At 56.9% G+C, this 13,775-nt stretch overlaps 2 protein-coding genes across 5 annotated transcripts; one reads left to right on the top strand and one right to left on the bottom strand.

Annotated features, from left to right (window-relative positions):
* Positions 1-97: 97 nt before the first annotated feature.
* EXOC3L1 (exocyst complex component 3 like 1) lies at positions 98-5,896 on the bottom strand. 4 transcript variants are annotated; one of them, XM_032854240.1, is made up of 14 exons: positions 5,423-5,896; positions 5,074-5,226; positions 4,683-4,858; positions 4,385-4,604; positions 3,242-3,854; positions 3,041-3,158; positions 2,780-2,905; positions 2,449-2,678; positions 2,260-2,370; positions 1,205-1,334; positions 960-1,082; positions 727-882; positions 511-635; positions 98-409 (listed from the first exon to the last, which is right to left on the bottom strand). In XM_032854240.1, exons 2-14 carry the CDS (start codon positions 5,117-5,119, stop codon positions 220-222), a joined length of 2,364 nt encoding a protein of 787 aa, XP_032710131.1. In that variant the 5' UTR covers positions 5,120-5,226; positions 5,423-5,896; the 3' UTR covers positions 98-219. The 4 variants fall into 4 exon arrangements, with proteins under 4 accessions (XP_032710131.1, XP_032710129.1, XP_032710132.1 ...); XM_032854238.1 differs by having other exon boundaries at positions 5,074-5,167; XM_032854241.1 differs by having other exon boundaries at positions 2,578-2,678; positions 5,074-5,167.
* A 1,211-nt stretch (positions 5,897-7,107) lies between these two features.
* Positions 7,108-13,661, top strand: E2F4 (E2F transcription factor 4). The gene is made up of 10 exons (XM_032854257.1): positions 7,108-7,294; positions 7,735-7,844; positions 7,986-8,147; positions 8,476-8,519; positions 9,257-9,318; positions 9,538-9,835; positions 10,328-10,519; positions 12,315-12,362; positions 12,573-12,617; positions 12,722-13,661. The coding sequence occupies exons 1-10, from the start codon at positions 7,160-7,162 to the stop codon at positions 12,835-12,837; spliced, it is 1,212 nt and encodes a 403-aa protein (XP_032710148.1). The 5' UTR covers positions 7,108-7,159; the 3' UTR covers positions 12,838-13,661.
* Positions 13,662-13,775: the final 114 nt, after the last annotated feature.

Here is a 13,775-nt window from a genome sequence, read left to right as displayed (position 1 = left end):
TCCACCTATGGCGGCAGAAGCGCGGGTACTTGCGAACGCAGTCCATACCGGGCTGATGTCAGGATAGGTGAGGTACAGCCCATATATCAGGACTGGATACCTTAGGCGTTTCACTGAGCGTGAACCCCCTAATCATCGCACTTTTATTTTATACCCCCTTCTCCAATACACAATTCAGGCGTCTGGGGGCCATCCCTGTATCCGGAGGGCAGCCGGGCGTCAGGCACAGGGCCCCGAGGGAAGGCAAGAGGACAGCGCAGGAGTAGGTGCTGGGACGAGGCTGAAGAGTGCGCGGCGACCGGCAGAGGGCGAGGGCTGCGGTCCGGCCTGCAAGGAGCTGAGTGCGGCCAGGCGCTGCTCCCGCGACACGTCCCCGCGCAGGTCCAAGAGGGCAGAGATATGATCCTCGCTACGGGAACCCCACAGAGGTGTGTGTCAGCTCCGTCCCACTCCGCCCGAATCCATCCTCCCTCGCCCCCCCCCCGCCCCAACCAGAACCAGTCTTCGCACCTCACGTCCGGAAATTTTTGTCGTAGACCCGCCACCTCGAGGCCAAGCAGCATGGGGTCGCGGAGGTTCAACATATCCCGCAGAGCGAGGAGCACTGGTGCGCACTGAACACTCTCCTCCAGGCCCTGGGCACCGCAGAGTAGGTCTCACGCCCGCCCTGGACCTCCACCTAACCACTGAGACTCCCGCCCATCTTCTCGCCTAACGGACTCTCACCAAACCAAGGAAAAGCTCCCGAAGCTGGGCCGCGTCGTGCTGCAGGCGCTCGGCCACCTGGGTCCTCTCGTGGGCTCCTCGGCACACTAGGCGGCCCTGCATCAGCGCACGTAGGTACTGCAGTACCACCATACGTTCCGCCTCGGCCAGGAGCAGCTGCGGAGAGCGCAATGGATTCAGCACGCCTTTCCCATGAGTGCTTCCCTACTCCCCAGCCTTTCCCTTAAACGCACCTGGGCCGCAGGATTCCGCACGCGCCTAAACTCCTGGCAGAAGCGCGCTGTCCGCTCGCACACATCGTCCAGTAGCTCTGGGCTCGACAGCCACCGGCGTGAGGGCAGAGCCGCGAACAGGGGCTGTGAGTGGTGGCAGAAACGGGGTTGAAAGAACGATCCAGACCTAGCATTCCCCCTGCAAAGACGCACATCCAAATAGGCTGTATCTCCTCCCCAACTCGCATCCCCACTTGAAGCCTTACTTGGAGCTCTGCCAGCAGCGCCTCCAACACCAGGCGGCAGATCCTCCTCTGTAACTCGTCCAGCGCTGTCTCCACCGGAGCCAAAGCTCCCGAAGCCGCCCCTTCGGGCTGCAGGCCTGACACGGAGGAGCTGGACCGACCAAAAGTTAAGGCTTCAGGACCAAGGCCAAGGCCCTCGCGGCCCTCGGTTGTCTAGCCACTCTGTCGCCACCTAGTGGTGCAAGTGTGTGGCGCTAGGGGACCAGAATGGCGGCTCTCTACTTCTGAAGATCTGGGGCTCAGACCAAGGAGCTGTGGACTCGGGCATCTAGAAGGAACCCAGTCAGACCTGCCCCTGGTTTGCAGTGAGACTTCGAGCAAATCATGCCTTTTGGTTTCTGTCTAGGTAAGGAAAGAGTTTAATCCCAGTCAGGAGGGATTCAAACTCATCAACTTATTTGTTCTCTCTGTCCCCCACCCCAAAAAACATAAGACCCAAGAGGAAGGGAATTTTTTTCTGTTTTGTTCACAACTGTAACCTCAGACATTATGTGGCACAGAGTAGGGCCTTGATGAGTATGTGTTGGATAAATGAATGAACGAATAATTGATACTGGCAGGCTGGCACTGTGGTAGGTACTTCACATCTGTCATAGGATTCCCAGAATGTACCATTATTACCCAACGTAATACTGAAAAGAAAAACAAGATTCAGGGGCGCCTGGGTGGCTCAGTGGGTTAAAGCCTCTGCCTTTGGCTCAGGTCATGGTCCCAGGGTCCTGGGATCGAGCCCCGCATGAGGCTCTCTGCTCAGCAGGGAGCCTGCTTCCCCCCTCTCTCTGTCTCTGCCTGCCTCTCTGCCTACTTGTGATCTCTGTCAAATAAATAAATAAAATCTTAAAAAAAAAACAAGATTCAGAAAGATCAGGTAACTCATCCAAAGTCACACAGTTAGCAATCAGTAGAACTAGGATAGGATTCCCAGGGCTATGTGAGTCTAAAATTTCTGATGACCTAGTGGGGACTGGGTCCATACCTAACTGGGGTTCAGACAGGAGTTGGGGGGGGTGTGGTACCTGAGTGCTGACTGGTGGTTGAGGGTGGCCAGTAGGTAGGGCACGTAATGAGGAGCCGTTGCTTCCCCACTGGCATGGTCTCGAGAGAATCGGATCAGAGCATCACTAAAGCTGCAAAGGGCAGAGGTAGTGCCTGTACCTGTCACTCTGGAGCCCCCACAACCTAAGTCCCTGCTACTTCAGCCCCACCTCAAAGAAACCCAAGAGCCTGTTTTGAAGACGCCCTTTCCTCCTAGTGTGTCTAATTCACTCAGATCCCCTTTGGGCTGCCCCAGGAGCAGGGCTAGGGGTTGGACGTGGGTCAGTGCCTTGGCAGACCTCCTCAGGAATGTGCCCAGTTCTGATAGTGCCATGCCATGCACCCGCTGCTGCAGTGACTCGCTGACCAGGCTGGTCACGCGAATGTTCTCTTCCAGGATCTACAGGCAGAAATGGGTGGCCATGAGCAGAGTCCTAGCCCTGCTCCCCGCCCCCCTTTCTCTATGGGGGCTTCCTACCTGTCTGGCCTTTTCCCACCCACCTGCAACACTATGGCCGGCATAGGTGAGTGGTAGAAGCCAGAAGAGTCTGTGCCAGGTTCCTGCTCTCGGTTCCACTCAGCTACCTCCCCGTCCAGTGTCCTCTGCAGCCACTGGGTCACATTTGCCTGGAGGAAGGGGTGAAGAGGGCCAGGATGTAGCAGGGCACTGATCCTGCTTGAGATGGGTAGACATTCGACTCTACAGATACAGGCCCACAGCTGGTGGCAGAGCTTCTCTGTACCTGGGCCCCAACTACTCACCTGGATTTGGGCCACAAATGTTGCCTCCAGCTGTTCAATGTTCTCCAGAGTCAGAAGGGGCTCCAGCTGAGATACGTCAGCCTCAGGCCCCAACTCTAGGCTCCCCATCATCTCTGGCCTGCAGATGGGTAGCCCAGGGTCACTCTGAGCCCCCAGCCTCTGATCCACCCAGTTCCCATTGCCCCAAGGGGATGGACTGACCCCGGGTACACATGCAGTGCCCAGTGCAGCAAGGTGAAGGCATCAGCAGCTCCTAGTCCAGGCCCTTCCAAGAGTTGCTGCAGGCAGCGGCGGAGTCCACTGTGCAGGGTGTGGGCCCACAGCTGGACCACTTTGTAGTGTGGTGGGCAGCAGGGTGCTACTAGTGCTTCAGCTATGGCCAACTCAGCTGGTAAAGCCACCCGCAGGGCTTCCAGCCACCCTGCCAGGGCCCCCGGCTCAGGAAGAAGAGGTGTCCCAAAGTGGGTCCTCTCCAGGCCCTCCTGTAATGCCTGCAGACAGCGCTGCCGCCAGTCCCTGGGGGCCAGCTCCAGGGAGGCCATGTACCCAGCATCCACCTCCGCCACACGCACAGCAGCCACCAGCAAGGCTGGGTCCTCCCGTGCCAGCTGCCCTGCGGCCCCTGCAGCTGCTTCCACTGCCTGGCCGAGAGCCTCAGCCAGAGGGCCCAGCCCCTCAAAGACTGGCAACTCCAGGCCCTCCAGAGGGGCCCATGTCTCTTCTTGTAACTGCTCCAGCTCCCGAAGACACACATATGCCTCCAAGAGCCGCTGGGCATCAATCAGGGTCTGCGTGTGGGCCACTGCAGCTGGCACTAAGCAGGGAGAAGATGAAACAGTCCTGAGTCTCAAACCTCCCACCTGTACAAGGGGTACAGCAGGGGATGCTCAGGCCCTAGGGCTGGAGTGATGTGTAAAATGTTTAATAAGCAGTACAGCAGAGCACTGACCAATCTGAAAGGGCCCAGGGAAGGGCCTAGAGACCTGGTGGGCCAAGTGTAAATTTTGAGCTGATGGAACAAGAGAAAGGGATCCTGGAGGCAAGACAGTGAAGAATTCGTGGGGCCATGCTAGTGGCTATTTACCCTGTTAAGGAATTATTTCAATAAATTAGCAACCAGGGTGGTCAGAGCCACTTGGCTGATTCTCAGTCCTGATTCAGACAACTCATGCTTGAGAATCCCAGAATCCCAATTTGTATCCTGCTTCATATGCCATTTGAAGCCTGAATTACTCTCTGGAAGGTCCCTGCAATCTCCCACTAGTGCCCCAGCCCCTCGATCAGCGATGGGGGTTTAGTAACTAATGGTTGGGGGGCTGAGGCCCAGGACCCCTGAACACTTACCTGCCCATAGCCGGGGCAGCAGCTGAGACAGGACCTGCAGCCGCTTGTGCTGTGCAACCTGTTCCCGCAGCGGTTTCAGGGTCTGTGTGGTCTCTGCCATACCCTGTAGCAACCCATGGGCCTGGCCCAGGGCCTCACGGGCTCCCTGCACGGCCTCAGAAGCCTGGGCCAGCTGCCACACACCAGTCTTCACGCCCTCCAGGTAGGACTGCACCACTGACTATGGGAAGGAGGCAGCCAGTGAGGCCTGGCGGTCCCACAGCACATCGCCAGCACTCTTTTCCCGACCAATGCCCACCTTGATCCGTGCTTCCAGGGAACAGGTACGCTGAACCTCACGGCTGCGGTACTGGCCCAGTCTGGCCAGCTGCTCCGGCCGGTAGAAGATACCCGAGGCCCACTTGAGTGCTGCTCCTCGGGCAAGCTGCTCCGCCCTCTCCTGCTCTGGCCACTCAGGCCCTGGGCAGGAAGAGCCTGGGCAGCCTCGTCAGTTGGGCAGGGCCTACAGGAAGTGGCCCGAACCTGCTCCCCTTCCTACTTCTCAGCCTGTCCCCTAGGGCAGTCCAATCCATTCCTCCTGCTGCCCTGCAGAGCTCCAGCCAGACCGGGCAAGGGGGATCCAACCCCCCCACCCATTCCCATCTTTCTTGCCACGATCCCTCCCTTAGCCCACCCAGAAGGGCTCATACCGGGAGGAAGTGAGGGCTGCATTTCATCCTTGGTTGCTGAGTCCATGGCAGTCCCTGGAGGAGCCGAAGATGAGGTACGAGTGGGGGCAAGAGTCTGGGTTCAAGCAGACAGAATGGATGCTCCTGTGAGCTGTGGCCTCAGTCTAGGGCCCTCTGAGAAGGAGGAGGGGTGTTCTTGGAGGGTTCTTGCCCAATCCCCTCAGGAAATGAGAAGGAGGTAAGTGTGATGGGGAGACTGGGTTTCTTAGTTTTTCCCCTGTGGACGCCAAGTGAGGGAGGGTACGCACAGGCCTCTGCTGGCTCCCGCTGCTGCTCTGAATTGCAGAGGACGGTTCGGTATGGAACTCACCAGACTTGACCAGGCATCCAGTTCTTTCTCCGTTGAAAACAGTCTTGGCCTTGAGGATGTCCCTCTCCCCCAGTCTTCAGGGCAGAACTGAGTGTTCTCTTCCCCGGCTCACGAGGCCTGGGCAGTTCCAGCCCACACCTCAGCACGCAGCAGACTTCTCCCCAAGGAAGCCTCTGTACCACCTCCCTGCCCAGGAGCACCCTCCTCTGTCCAAGGCCCCTCCTTCCCCAAGGCCAAATGCTGGAAAGGAAGGAAGCTGAACCTCTGGCCCTTTATTCCCAACAGGAAAGTGCATCTGCATTGTGGAAAGGGCTGGGCGCCACTTCCTTGGGGGGAGGGGGCATACTCCCTGTGAACCCTGAGTCCTGCCCAATCCATCCAGGACTTTTTGGTGCTCAGGACACAGACGTGAACTAGATGGCCCCAACTTGGGGTGGAGAACAGGGTACGCAAATATGAATGCAGACAACATCACAGTGGTAAATCTGTGTTGATGGCTCTTCAGAAGAGGGTATGCACCTCTGCAGAGAGGTGAGAGGCCACAGGCTGTTGTGAGGGAGGTGTGTAGTGGGTGATGATGAGAGAGGGGTAGAAGAGCTATGAAAGCTGTGTTTGTCTTGAGAGTTAGAGAGGGCCATGGAGAGGACCACCGGCTAGTACTAATATAGTGGACCCCGGTTACCACCCAAATCCACCCTTCAGGACAACACCACTTGTTCCCCTAGCTGCCAGTAGTGTAGGTTGCTGAGATGTCACAGCTGAGTCTCTCACTTGAAGTTAGGGCACAAAGGCCTGGTAACCTTGCCTGGACATGGACCACCTTGGAAGGGCCACCCCAGTTTCAGTGCTGCTAATAGGATGGTCTGAGGCCTCGATTATAACTGTATCATGGTTTAATTCCCCCTTCTGCCCAATTTTGCACGTCTTACTCCCTTACAAGGGAGGATCCTCAATAAACTTCCCTGTGGGCAGATCCCTGTCTCAAAGGCAGCTTCACAGAGATCTTGACCTAAAATAAATGACAAATAATGATGGTATCAAACATAACAACATGGTACTAGCCAACACACGATCCTTCCTACCTTCCAGGAACTGATCTAAGTGCTTTACATATATGTACACATATGAGCATGTTTGCCTTGGTGGGAAAATGGTTATAACTCCCTGGTCTCTGAGCACTGCAGTATGGAGACAAGAGAAAGATGAGGCTGGGATCAGGGATGGGGAATGGGAATGGAGACAAGTGAGCAAGCTAGATGAAGTTAGTGCTTGCTGTTTTGGCAGGAAGTGAGGGACACTAATAGGGTCAGTAAACCCAAGACACTGGGACAGCTTCTAGGAGCAGGTTTGGGGAAATACATTGGCCTCATCAGGCAGCGTGGTCTCCTCTTCTGAAATGGGGACAGGCTGGGCAGCCAGGAAGGTTGTTGTGGCTCTCCCTTTACTACTCTCGGGGCTGTCCACCGACTCCCTCCACCTCCCTCTGCATTCTGTCTTCTCGCCCGGGATCCACGGATTGTTTTCGTCCTCTTCGGCGGTTGGACATTTGCTGATGGTCCCCGAAGTTTTGCTGCCGAGTCCGCAGAAAGGAATTGCGCCGGGTTCCCCGGGAGAGCGCGGAGCGGAAGCGGAAACGGCGACGCTGGCGCCGGCGGCCGGGTGGCCAGGAACGGAAGCGGAAGTGGCGGCGGCGCCGGCCTGGCCTGGCCTGGCTGAGGGAGGCGGCGGGCGGGAGCGATGGCGGAGGCCGGGCCACAGGCGCCGCCGCCCCCGGGCACCCCAAGCCGGCACGAGAAAAGCTTGGGACTTCTCACCACCAAGTTCGTGTCGCTTCTGCAGGAGGCCAAGGACGGCGTGCTTGACCTCAAGCTGGTGCGGCCTGAGCTAAGGGGCGACCGGGAGGATAGTGGACCAGGCAGTCCGGGACCGGTAGTGGGAACCCCCGGGGCCGTCCAGTTGAGCCCTCAGAGAGCAAGCTGCCATCGGTGCGCTTTCTCACGGGAGAGAGGCCGGGAGCTGTTTCATTCATTTGACCGAGGCCATTGAGCGTCAGCTATGTGACAAGCTCTGGGCTGCAGGTGAGGGTCCTCGTGGCCCTCCTCCGCTGGTGTGGGAAGAAGAGCATCAGAAGATCAGTTCAGACTGTGCCAGGCCTCTTCCTTCCCCGCGGTCCTGATCTGCTATGGTGCCTGGGAGAAGGGCTGGGACTCAGGACACCCCCTTTTCAGATCACTGCCAGACTGAGTTTCGAGGTAGCTGGGGGGACACCTGAGAGTGGGGCTGAGTATCCTGCGCTCTGTTCTGTCTGCCAGGCAGCTGACACCCTTGCTGTGCGCCAGAAGCGGCGGATTTACGACATTACCAACGTGCTGGAAGGTATCGGGCTGATCGAGAAAAAATCCAAGAATAGCATCCAGTGGAAGTGAGTGGGGGCACCTGGGAGGGCAATGGCATCTTTTACTCAGAAGTGTCAGGGGTGTGGGGAGGAGGACACAGGAGAGAGCAATGGCCATGGGACCCAGAGTTCCTGGCAGCTCCTCTAAGCCTGACTCCCTGGGCTCAGGGGTGTGGGGCCTGGTTGCAATACTCGGGAGATTGCCGACAAGCTGATTGAGCTCAAGGCTGAGATCGAGGAGCTGCAGCAGCGGGAACAAGAACTGGACAAGCACAAGGTGTGGGTGCAGCAGAGCATCCGGAATGTCACAGAGGACGTGCAGAACAGCTGATATCCTCCTGGCGGTCCCTGCTCCCGGGGAGTGGGCGAGGGGCCCTCTAGTCCAGCTGGGTTTGCTCTGTGGTGCCCTAGACACTGTCCTTCTTGGGAGGATGATCCTGCAGCTCCTGGCCAGGTCCCTGCCTTGGCATCCCTCCTCAAACTCAAAGCCCTTCCCCAACCATTCTTGGTCTGTGATCCTTCTCCATGTAGATCCCAAGGCCCAGGACTTTCTCTGAGAGCTTGTATGTCAGATCTCTGCTAAAGAGATGGGTTTTCTCTGTGGTCTGCTGTCTGTCACCATAGGCAGGGCATCAGCCGTTCTCCTTAACCCCCACACCTTGGCCTACGTGACTCATGAGGACATCTGCAGATGCTTTGCTGGTGAGCAGAGCCTGGGTAGGGGGCAGTGGGGGTGGGGCCACGCTGAGCCACAGCCCTGAGCAGTGGGCTTAGTGCCCAAGAAGAGTTTCTCTCTTAAGAGGGTTCCTTGGCTTGCCTAAGAGGGTTCCTTGGGCTTGCCTAAGAGGAACCAGGCAGGGTAAGTCCTGGATTTAAGGGTCATTGGGACCCCATGGAGGCAAATCATACTGAAAGCGTACAAGAATTTTGGGCTGGGTTCCTGGGTCAGTCCCCATCTGCATTGTTTCCTGGGTCTGGCTTCTCAGGCATGACAGAGGCATAAGGGGTCTCAGAGGATGTGTGTATACTCTTGCATGCTTCTCTCCAGGGAACAGTGGTGCTCACTTGCAACCTGTAGTTAGTTGCATTATAGATGTTCCTTCCTCCTTCTCTGCCTTGCATACTCTGCATTGTTTTGGGGAAGGAACATTGGCCTTGGCTTGAACATCTACTCCTAGGTAGCAGCCCCATCAATCAGGAAGTGAGATGCCCATGGCCAGCAATCCTTCGATACACATGTTTGAACCCAGATTTTCTGGTTCTGACCCTTGGGCTCTTGGTAGGAGAAAAGCTTTAGTTTTCTTCCCTGACCAGTGTGGGGTTTGGGTGAGGTTTACTGTCCTAAGAGACTATATTTTACTTTCTTGCTCAAAGGGATAGGCACCCCCATTCTCAGATTAGATTGAGTCATGGGCCCTGACCCATCCTTGTCATTCTAGGAGATACCCTTCTGGCCATCCGGGCCCCGTCGGGCACCAGCCTTGAGGTGCCCATCCCAGAGGTGGGTGCTAAGCCCAGGCAGGCGGGGTTGATTGAGGGCGGGTGCTGGCTGTGGAGCCTGATAAGTCCCGGGTGGGGCAGGTAGGGGGAGGCCTGGGTTTGGGGTTTATCTAGAAGGACGGGCATCTAGGGTGGGAGAGAACGCTGTGGTCCTGGCCCAGGGTCAGGCAGGAACCAAGCCTGCTTCTAATTCCACCTGTCCCCCATCCCCCACCTCTAGGGCCTCAATGGACAGAAGAAGTACCAGATTCATCTGAAGAGTGTGAGTGGCCCCATTGAAGTGCTGCTGGTGAACAAGGAGGCATGGAGCTCGCCACCTGTGGCGGTGCCTGTGCCACCACCTGAAGATCTGCTCCAGAGCCCGCCTGCTGTCTCTACCCCTCCACCTCTGCCCAAGCCTCCTCTGGCCCAACCCCAGGACACCTCACGCCCAAGCAGTCCCCAGCTGACCACCCCCACCCCTGTCCCTGACATCACTGAAGCCCAGGGGGTGCCTGGTCCAGCAACTGAGATCACAGGTGAGATATAATAGACAACTGGTGATGGGGTGATTTCTGGGGCCCAAAAGGCAACGCCTCAGTGTTGGGGGAGGTATACTCAGAGTTGGAAGAGACCCTGTGGGGTTGTCCTTTACCTGGCCTCCAGCTGGCCTCCCCTTGCTATGGTGGTGAATGAGCTCTTTTTAATAGGGAAGCTCTCAATGTATGAAGGGGTGTCAGTGGGTACAGTTCTCCCCAGCTCCACCTGTGTCTCACTTTCCCTGGCAGCCACTCTTAAAGTGTGGCCACAGCAGCCATGCCATCCTTGACTCTCCCTCCTGCAGGCCTCATGCCCCTTTCTCCTTCGGGAGCTCATTTCTAGGTCAACTCTGTGGCCTGGGGACTGGCCGTGCCTCTGTCCTTGGGCCTGGGAACCGGGGCTCTTGTCATCTTGACTATAGGTTCTAGCACAAAGCTTCTGTAACCTACTTCCTGCTCCCAAGTGACTGGGTTCGGGGGATCTGGTTGCAGTGAGTGGCGGCCCTGGACCAGACAGCAAGGACGGTGGGGAACTCGGCTCCCTCCCCCCGGTCCTGGCAGCCCTGGACACCCGGCCACTGCAGTCTTCCGCCCTGCTGGACAGCAGCAGCAGCAGCAGCAGCAGCTCATCCGGACCCAACCCTTCTACCTCCTTTGAGCCCATCAAGGCAGACCCCACAGGAGGTGAGTGTGTGTCCCCTGAGGGGCAGGGAGAACCCAGCCGCAGCCACTCCTAGGTCCGAAACAGCTGGAGCTGGAACCCAGCTCCTCTGTCTCCTGAGCCAGACCAGAGCTGGCCAGCCCAACAGCCAGCACCCCAGCCTCAACCCTTGCCTCGACCCCAGAGCTCTGCCAGCCTGAGTGAGGAGCCTGCCACCAGCTCAGCACCGGTGCCCCTTTGCTTCCCTTCCTGGGCTACCCAGAACTCTCGGGACCCTCTCATGCCTTGCCTGCCTCCCCTTGCACTTAGGGGTCAGGAAGGCATAACCACCATCCTGGGGAAGGGGCTATGGTAGGGCCCTCAGGTTCCAAACGTGGGGGCAGTGTCTTATTGGGGGAGGTGACATCATTGGCCTGGAGTCTTCTTTCCATCCTGCCACGGGTGTGTACTTCTTCTAGGACTCATTCTCCTTGGCCCACAGGCACCCCTCAGTCTCTTCTCACTAAGTGACCCTTTGTTCTCTCTGTTTCTTCTCACATGTTCACTGTGTCATTTCTGTCTGGACTCCACATCTCTATTCCATTCTGTGTCTTGGTCTCCTCGTCGCCCTCCGGGTTTGCAGCATTCAGGACCCTTGTACTCCCCACCCCACAGGATGCCGGTGCTGCTCTGGAGAAATGGCCTCCCCCTGACTGCTGGCTCCAGCAGGTTTCTTGGCCCTCTTGCTCCTTGGTGTTGCTTTCTAGCTCCTTTGGGATTTATGACATCAACTTTGGCCCTTCTCTCTCACTGGCTTTTTCTGATCTTTCCCTTGCATGCCTTTATAAATGTGCCTCCCAGGTCTCTGTTGCACACCTGTGGAGGGTATTCATTCTGGGCAGATTGAATCCCCAGCCTCCAGCTTGCCTAGGTCTTTGTCTGAACTCCACACCTGTGTCCTCGTGCCTTCCTCTGCGCATCTGAGGAGCACTTCATTCCTGGTCACTAACTGAAGCTTGCTTTTTTTTCTCTGTGTGTACCCTCCTATTGGCCCTGGTGCCCCAGGCCTGATACCTGCTTGTCACTGCACTTCGCATTTCTTTCTTGCTTCTCCTGCTCTCCACCTCACATTAACTAACTTGAGTTTTGTCTCAGACATCTCCCATCACTGGCTTCATGTATCCTCAACACTCAGGGTCACTGCCGGCTACCTCTCCCCTAAATTCTTCAGCACCCTCCTCTTTACCCTGCCTGATAGGGATCTGTCTGACACACAGGCTAGGTGGGGCATTTCTGTGTTTGAAAAGGACCTTTAATGCTTCTTAAGGCCTGCTGGATAAAACCAGAGCCCTACACCTGGCCTGTGAGATCGTCGTGTGCCAGCACACCTCTCCACTTTCATTTTCCTCTGCTTCCCATGTGCCTCCTCCCCGTCAGACCTTTGTAGCAGACTTGTCACCGTGTAGCATCAGCCCCTATTAAGTGTCTGCCTACTCCTCTGTCCAGTCAGCAGGGGCAGGCATGAGGGGGCATCTGCCATCGGACAGGGCATACCTACTGAGTCCATAAAAGGAAGGGGTCTGCTGTTCTTCTGTAGCACTTCTGAGTTAGAAGGGCTGTGTCAGTCTAAGATGGGCCTTTAGTACCCTGGGCTCAGCACTAAGGAACTCACATCTAGCAGGGGAGACTGACAATGCCAGCTTGGCCTGGGGCAGGGCCTCCATCTCCTCAGCTGTGTGGAGCCCCAAGACAGGTGGTGTAACATCTGAGGAAGGTGGAGCCCAGAGTGGGATCAGACTGGATCTCTGTGCCCCTGAGCATGGCTTTCTTGTCTTTCAGTTCTGGAACTCCCCAAAGAGCTGTCAGAAATCTTTGATCCCACACGAGGTAGGTCTGCATTCTTCCATGGGGTAAGGGCACAGCTCATTGGGTCTTTTGGTTGTTTTCTTGCACTTCTGAGGACCTTTGATTGTGCTTGGTACCTGGGCAGAGTAAAGTTCCTGATGGGTGGCTGGCGGGGGCGGGGGGGTCTTCATGGGCTTTAGTAGGTGGAGAGCCAGGAGCCAAAATGTAACTGAGCTTTCCTTTCCTCCCCAGAATGCATGAACTCAGAGCTGCTGGAGGAGCTGATGTCCTCAGAAGGTGGGTGGCCCAGGAATGTGGGGGGTGGGGGGTGGGCAGGGGGTTGGGCAACTGCTGGCGGTGAGGGGTCTTGGCCCAGAGCCTCAGGCTAGTGCTCTCTGCAGTGTTTGCCCCCCTCCTCCGCCTTTCTCCACCCCCTGGAGACCACGATTACATCTACAACCTGGACGAGAGTGAAGGTGTCTGTGACCTCTTCGATGTGCCTGTTCTCAACCTCTGACTGACAGGGACATTCCCTGTGTGGCTGGGACACAGACTGTGTGACCTGGGGGGCTGCCTGAGGACCTCCCCCACTCTACCCCTACACAGCTTGAGAGCCACAGACTCCTGGCTTCCCCAGCCTTCCCTCACTGCAATTCTGAAAACTCCCACTCCTCCACGAGCACCTGTACTATGCTAGGAAAGCAGGGGCAAGGGGCTCAGCCCTCTTTGCCATGGAGCCAGAGTGTTTGCTTCTCCTTTTCTGGGGCTCCTCCCCCACCTCATGCCCTCTCCGAGCCCTCTCAGAGCCCAGGCTCGGCTGCCACTCAGTGGCACAGAACTGAAGACCTGCCATCACCTGCATAGGGCAGCTTGTCCAGCCCCACTGCCCTGTTGTAGCCAATGCCTCCCAGTCTGAGGAAGGAAGCCTGGGGTGGAGCCAGAAGCTTGCCAGCACCACCCCTAGCCTCCTTCACGTCTCCCCACCCCTGACCCTGCAGCTCCCCCTGGACCTCTCCCATGTACTCCCCCATCTGCTGGGCCCTTAGCCCTGGGACCTATAGGTGGTGGGGTTGGGGGGTGCTGCTAACAGGAAGGAACAGAGAGGTCTTTAGCTAGGAATTTGGGTGGGTAAGCCCCTGAGGATTGGCCCAGTCTGCTGCCCTGTAGGTCCCCCGCCTTGTTTATTCATTTACCCTCATTTAGAGCCATTTGCAGAGATTTAGAAAGATTTGCAGTAACGAATGGATTCCTATATAAAGATTATTTTTATACTTTTTGCAGCAAAAGGAAATTGTAATATTTGTACAGTATCCAAGTGAATAAAGACCATGCCTAAGGCTATCTCTGATCTGGTTCTTTCAGGGCCTTTCTCTGGAATTCTGCTGGGTCGGTGGTGGGGCCGGGAGGGTTACCTTTCCTGGAAAGGGAGGTGTGGCTGCTCTGGCATTCCGCCCT

This window comes from Lontra canadensis, unplaced genomic scaffold, assembly GCF_010015895.1.
Source record: "Lontra canadensis isolate GAN:19392208 unplaced genomic scaffold, GSC_riverotter_1.0 scaffold8, whole genome shotgun sequence".
Classification (NCBI taxonomy): domain Eukaryota; kingdom Metazoa; phylum Chordata; class Mammalia; order Carnivora; family Mustelidae; genus Lontra; species Lontra canadensis.
This window is presented reverse-complemented; position numbering and strand designations above follow the sequence as displayed.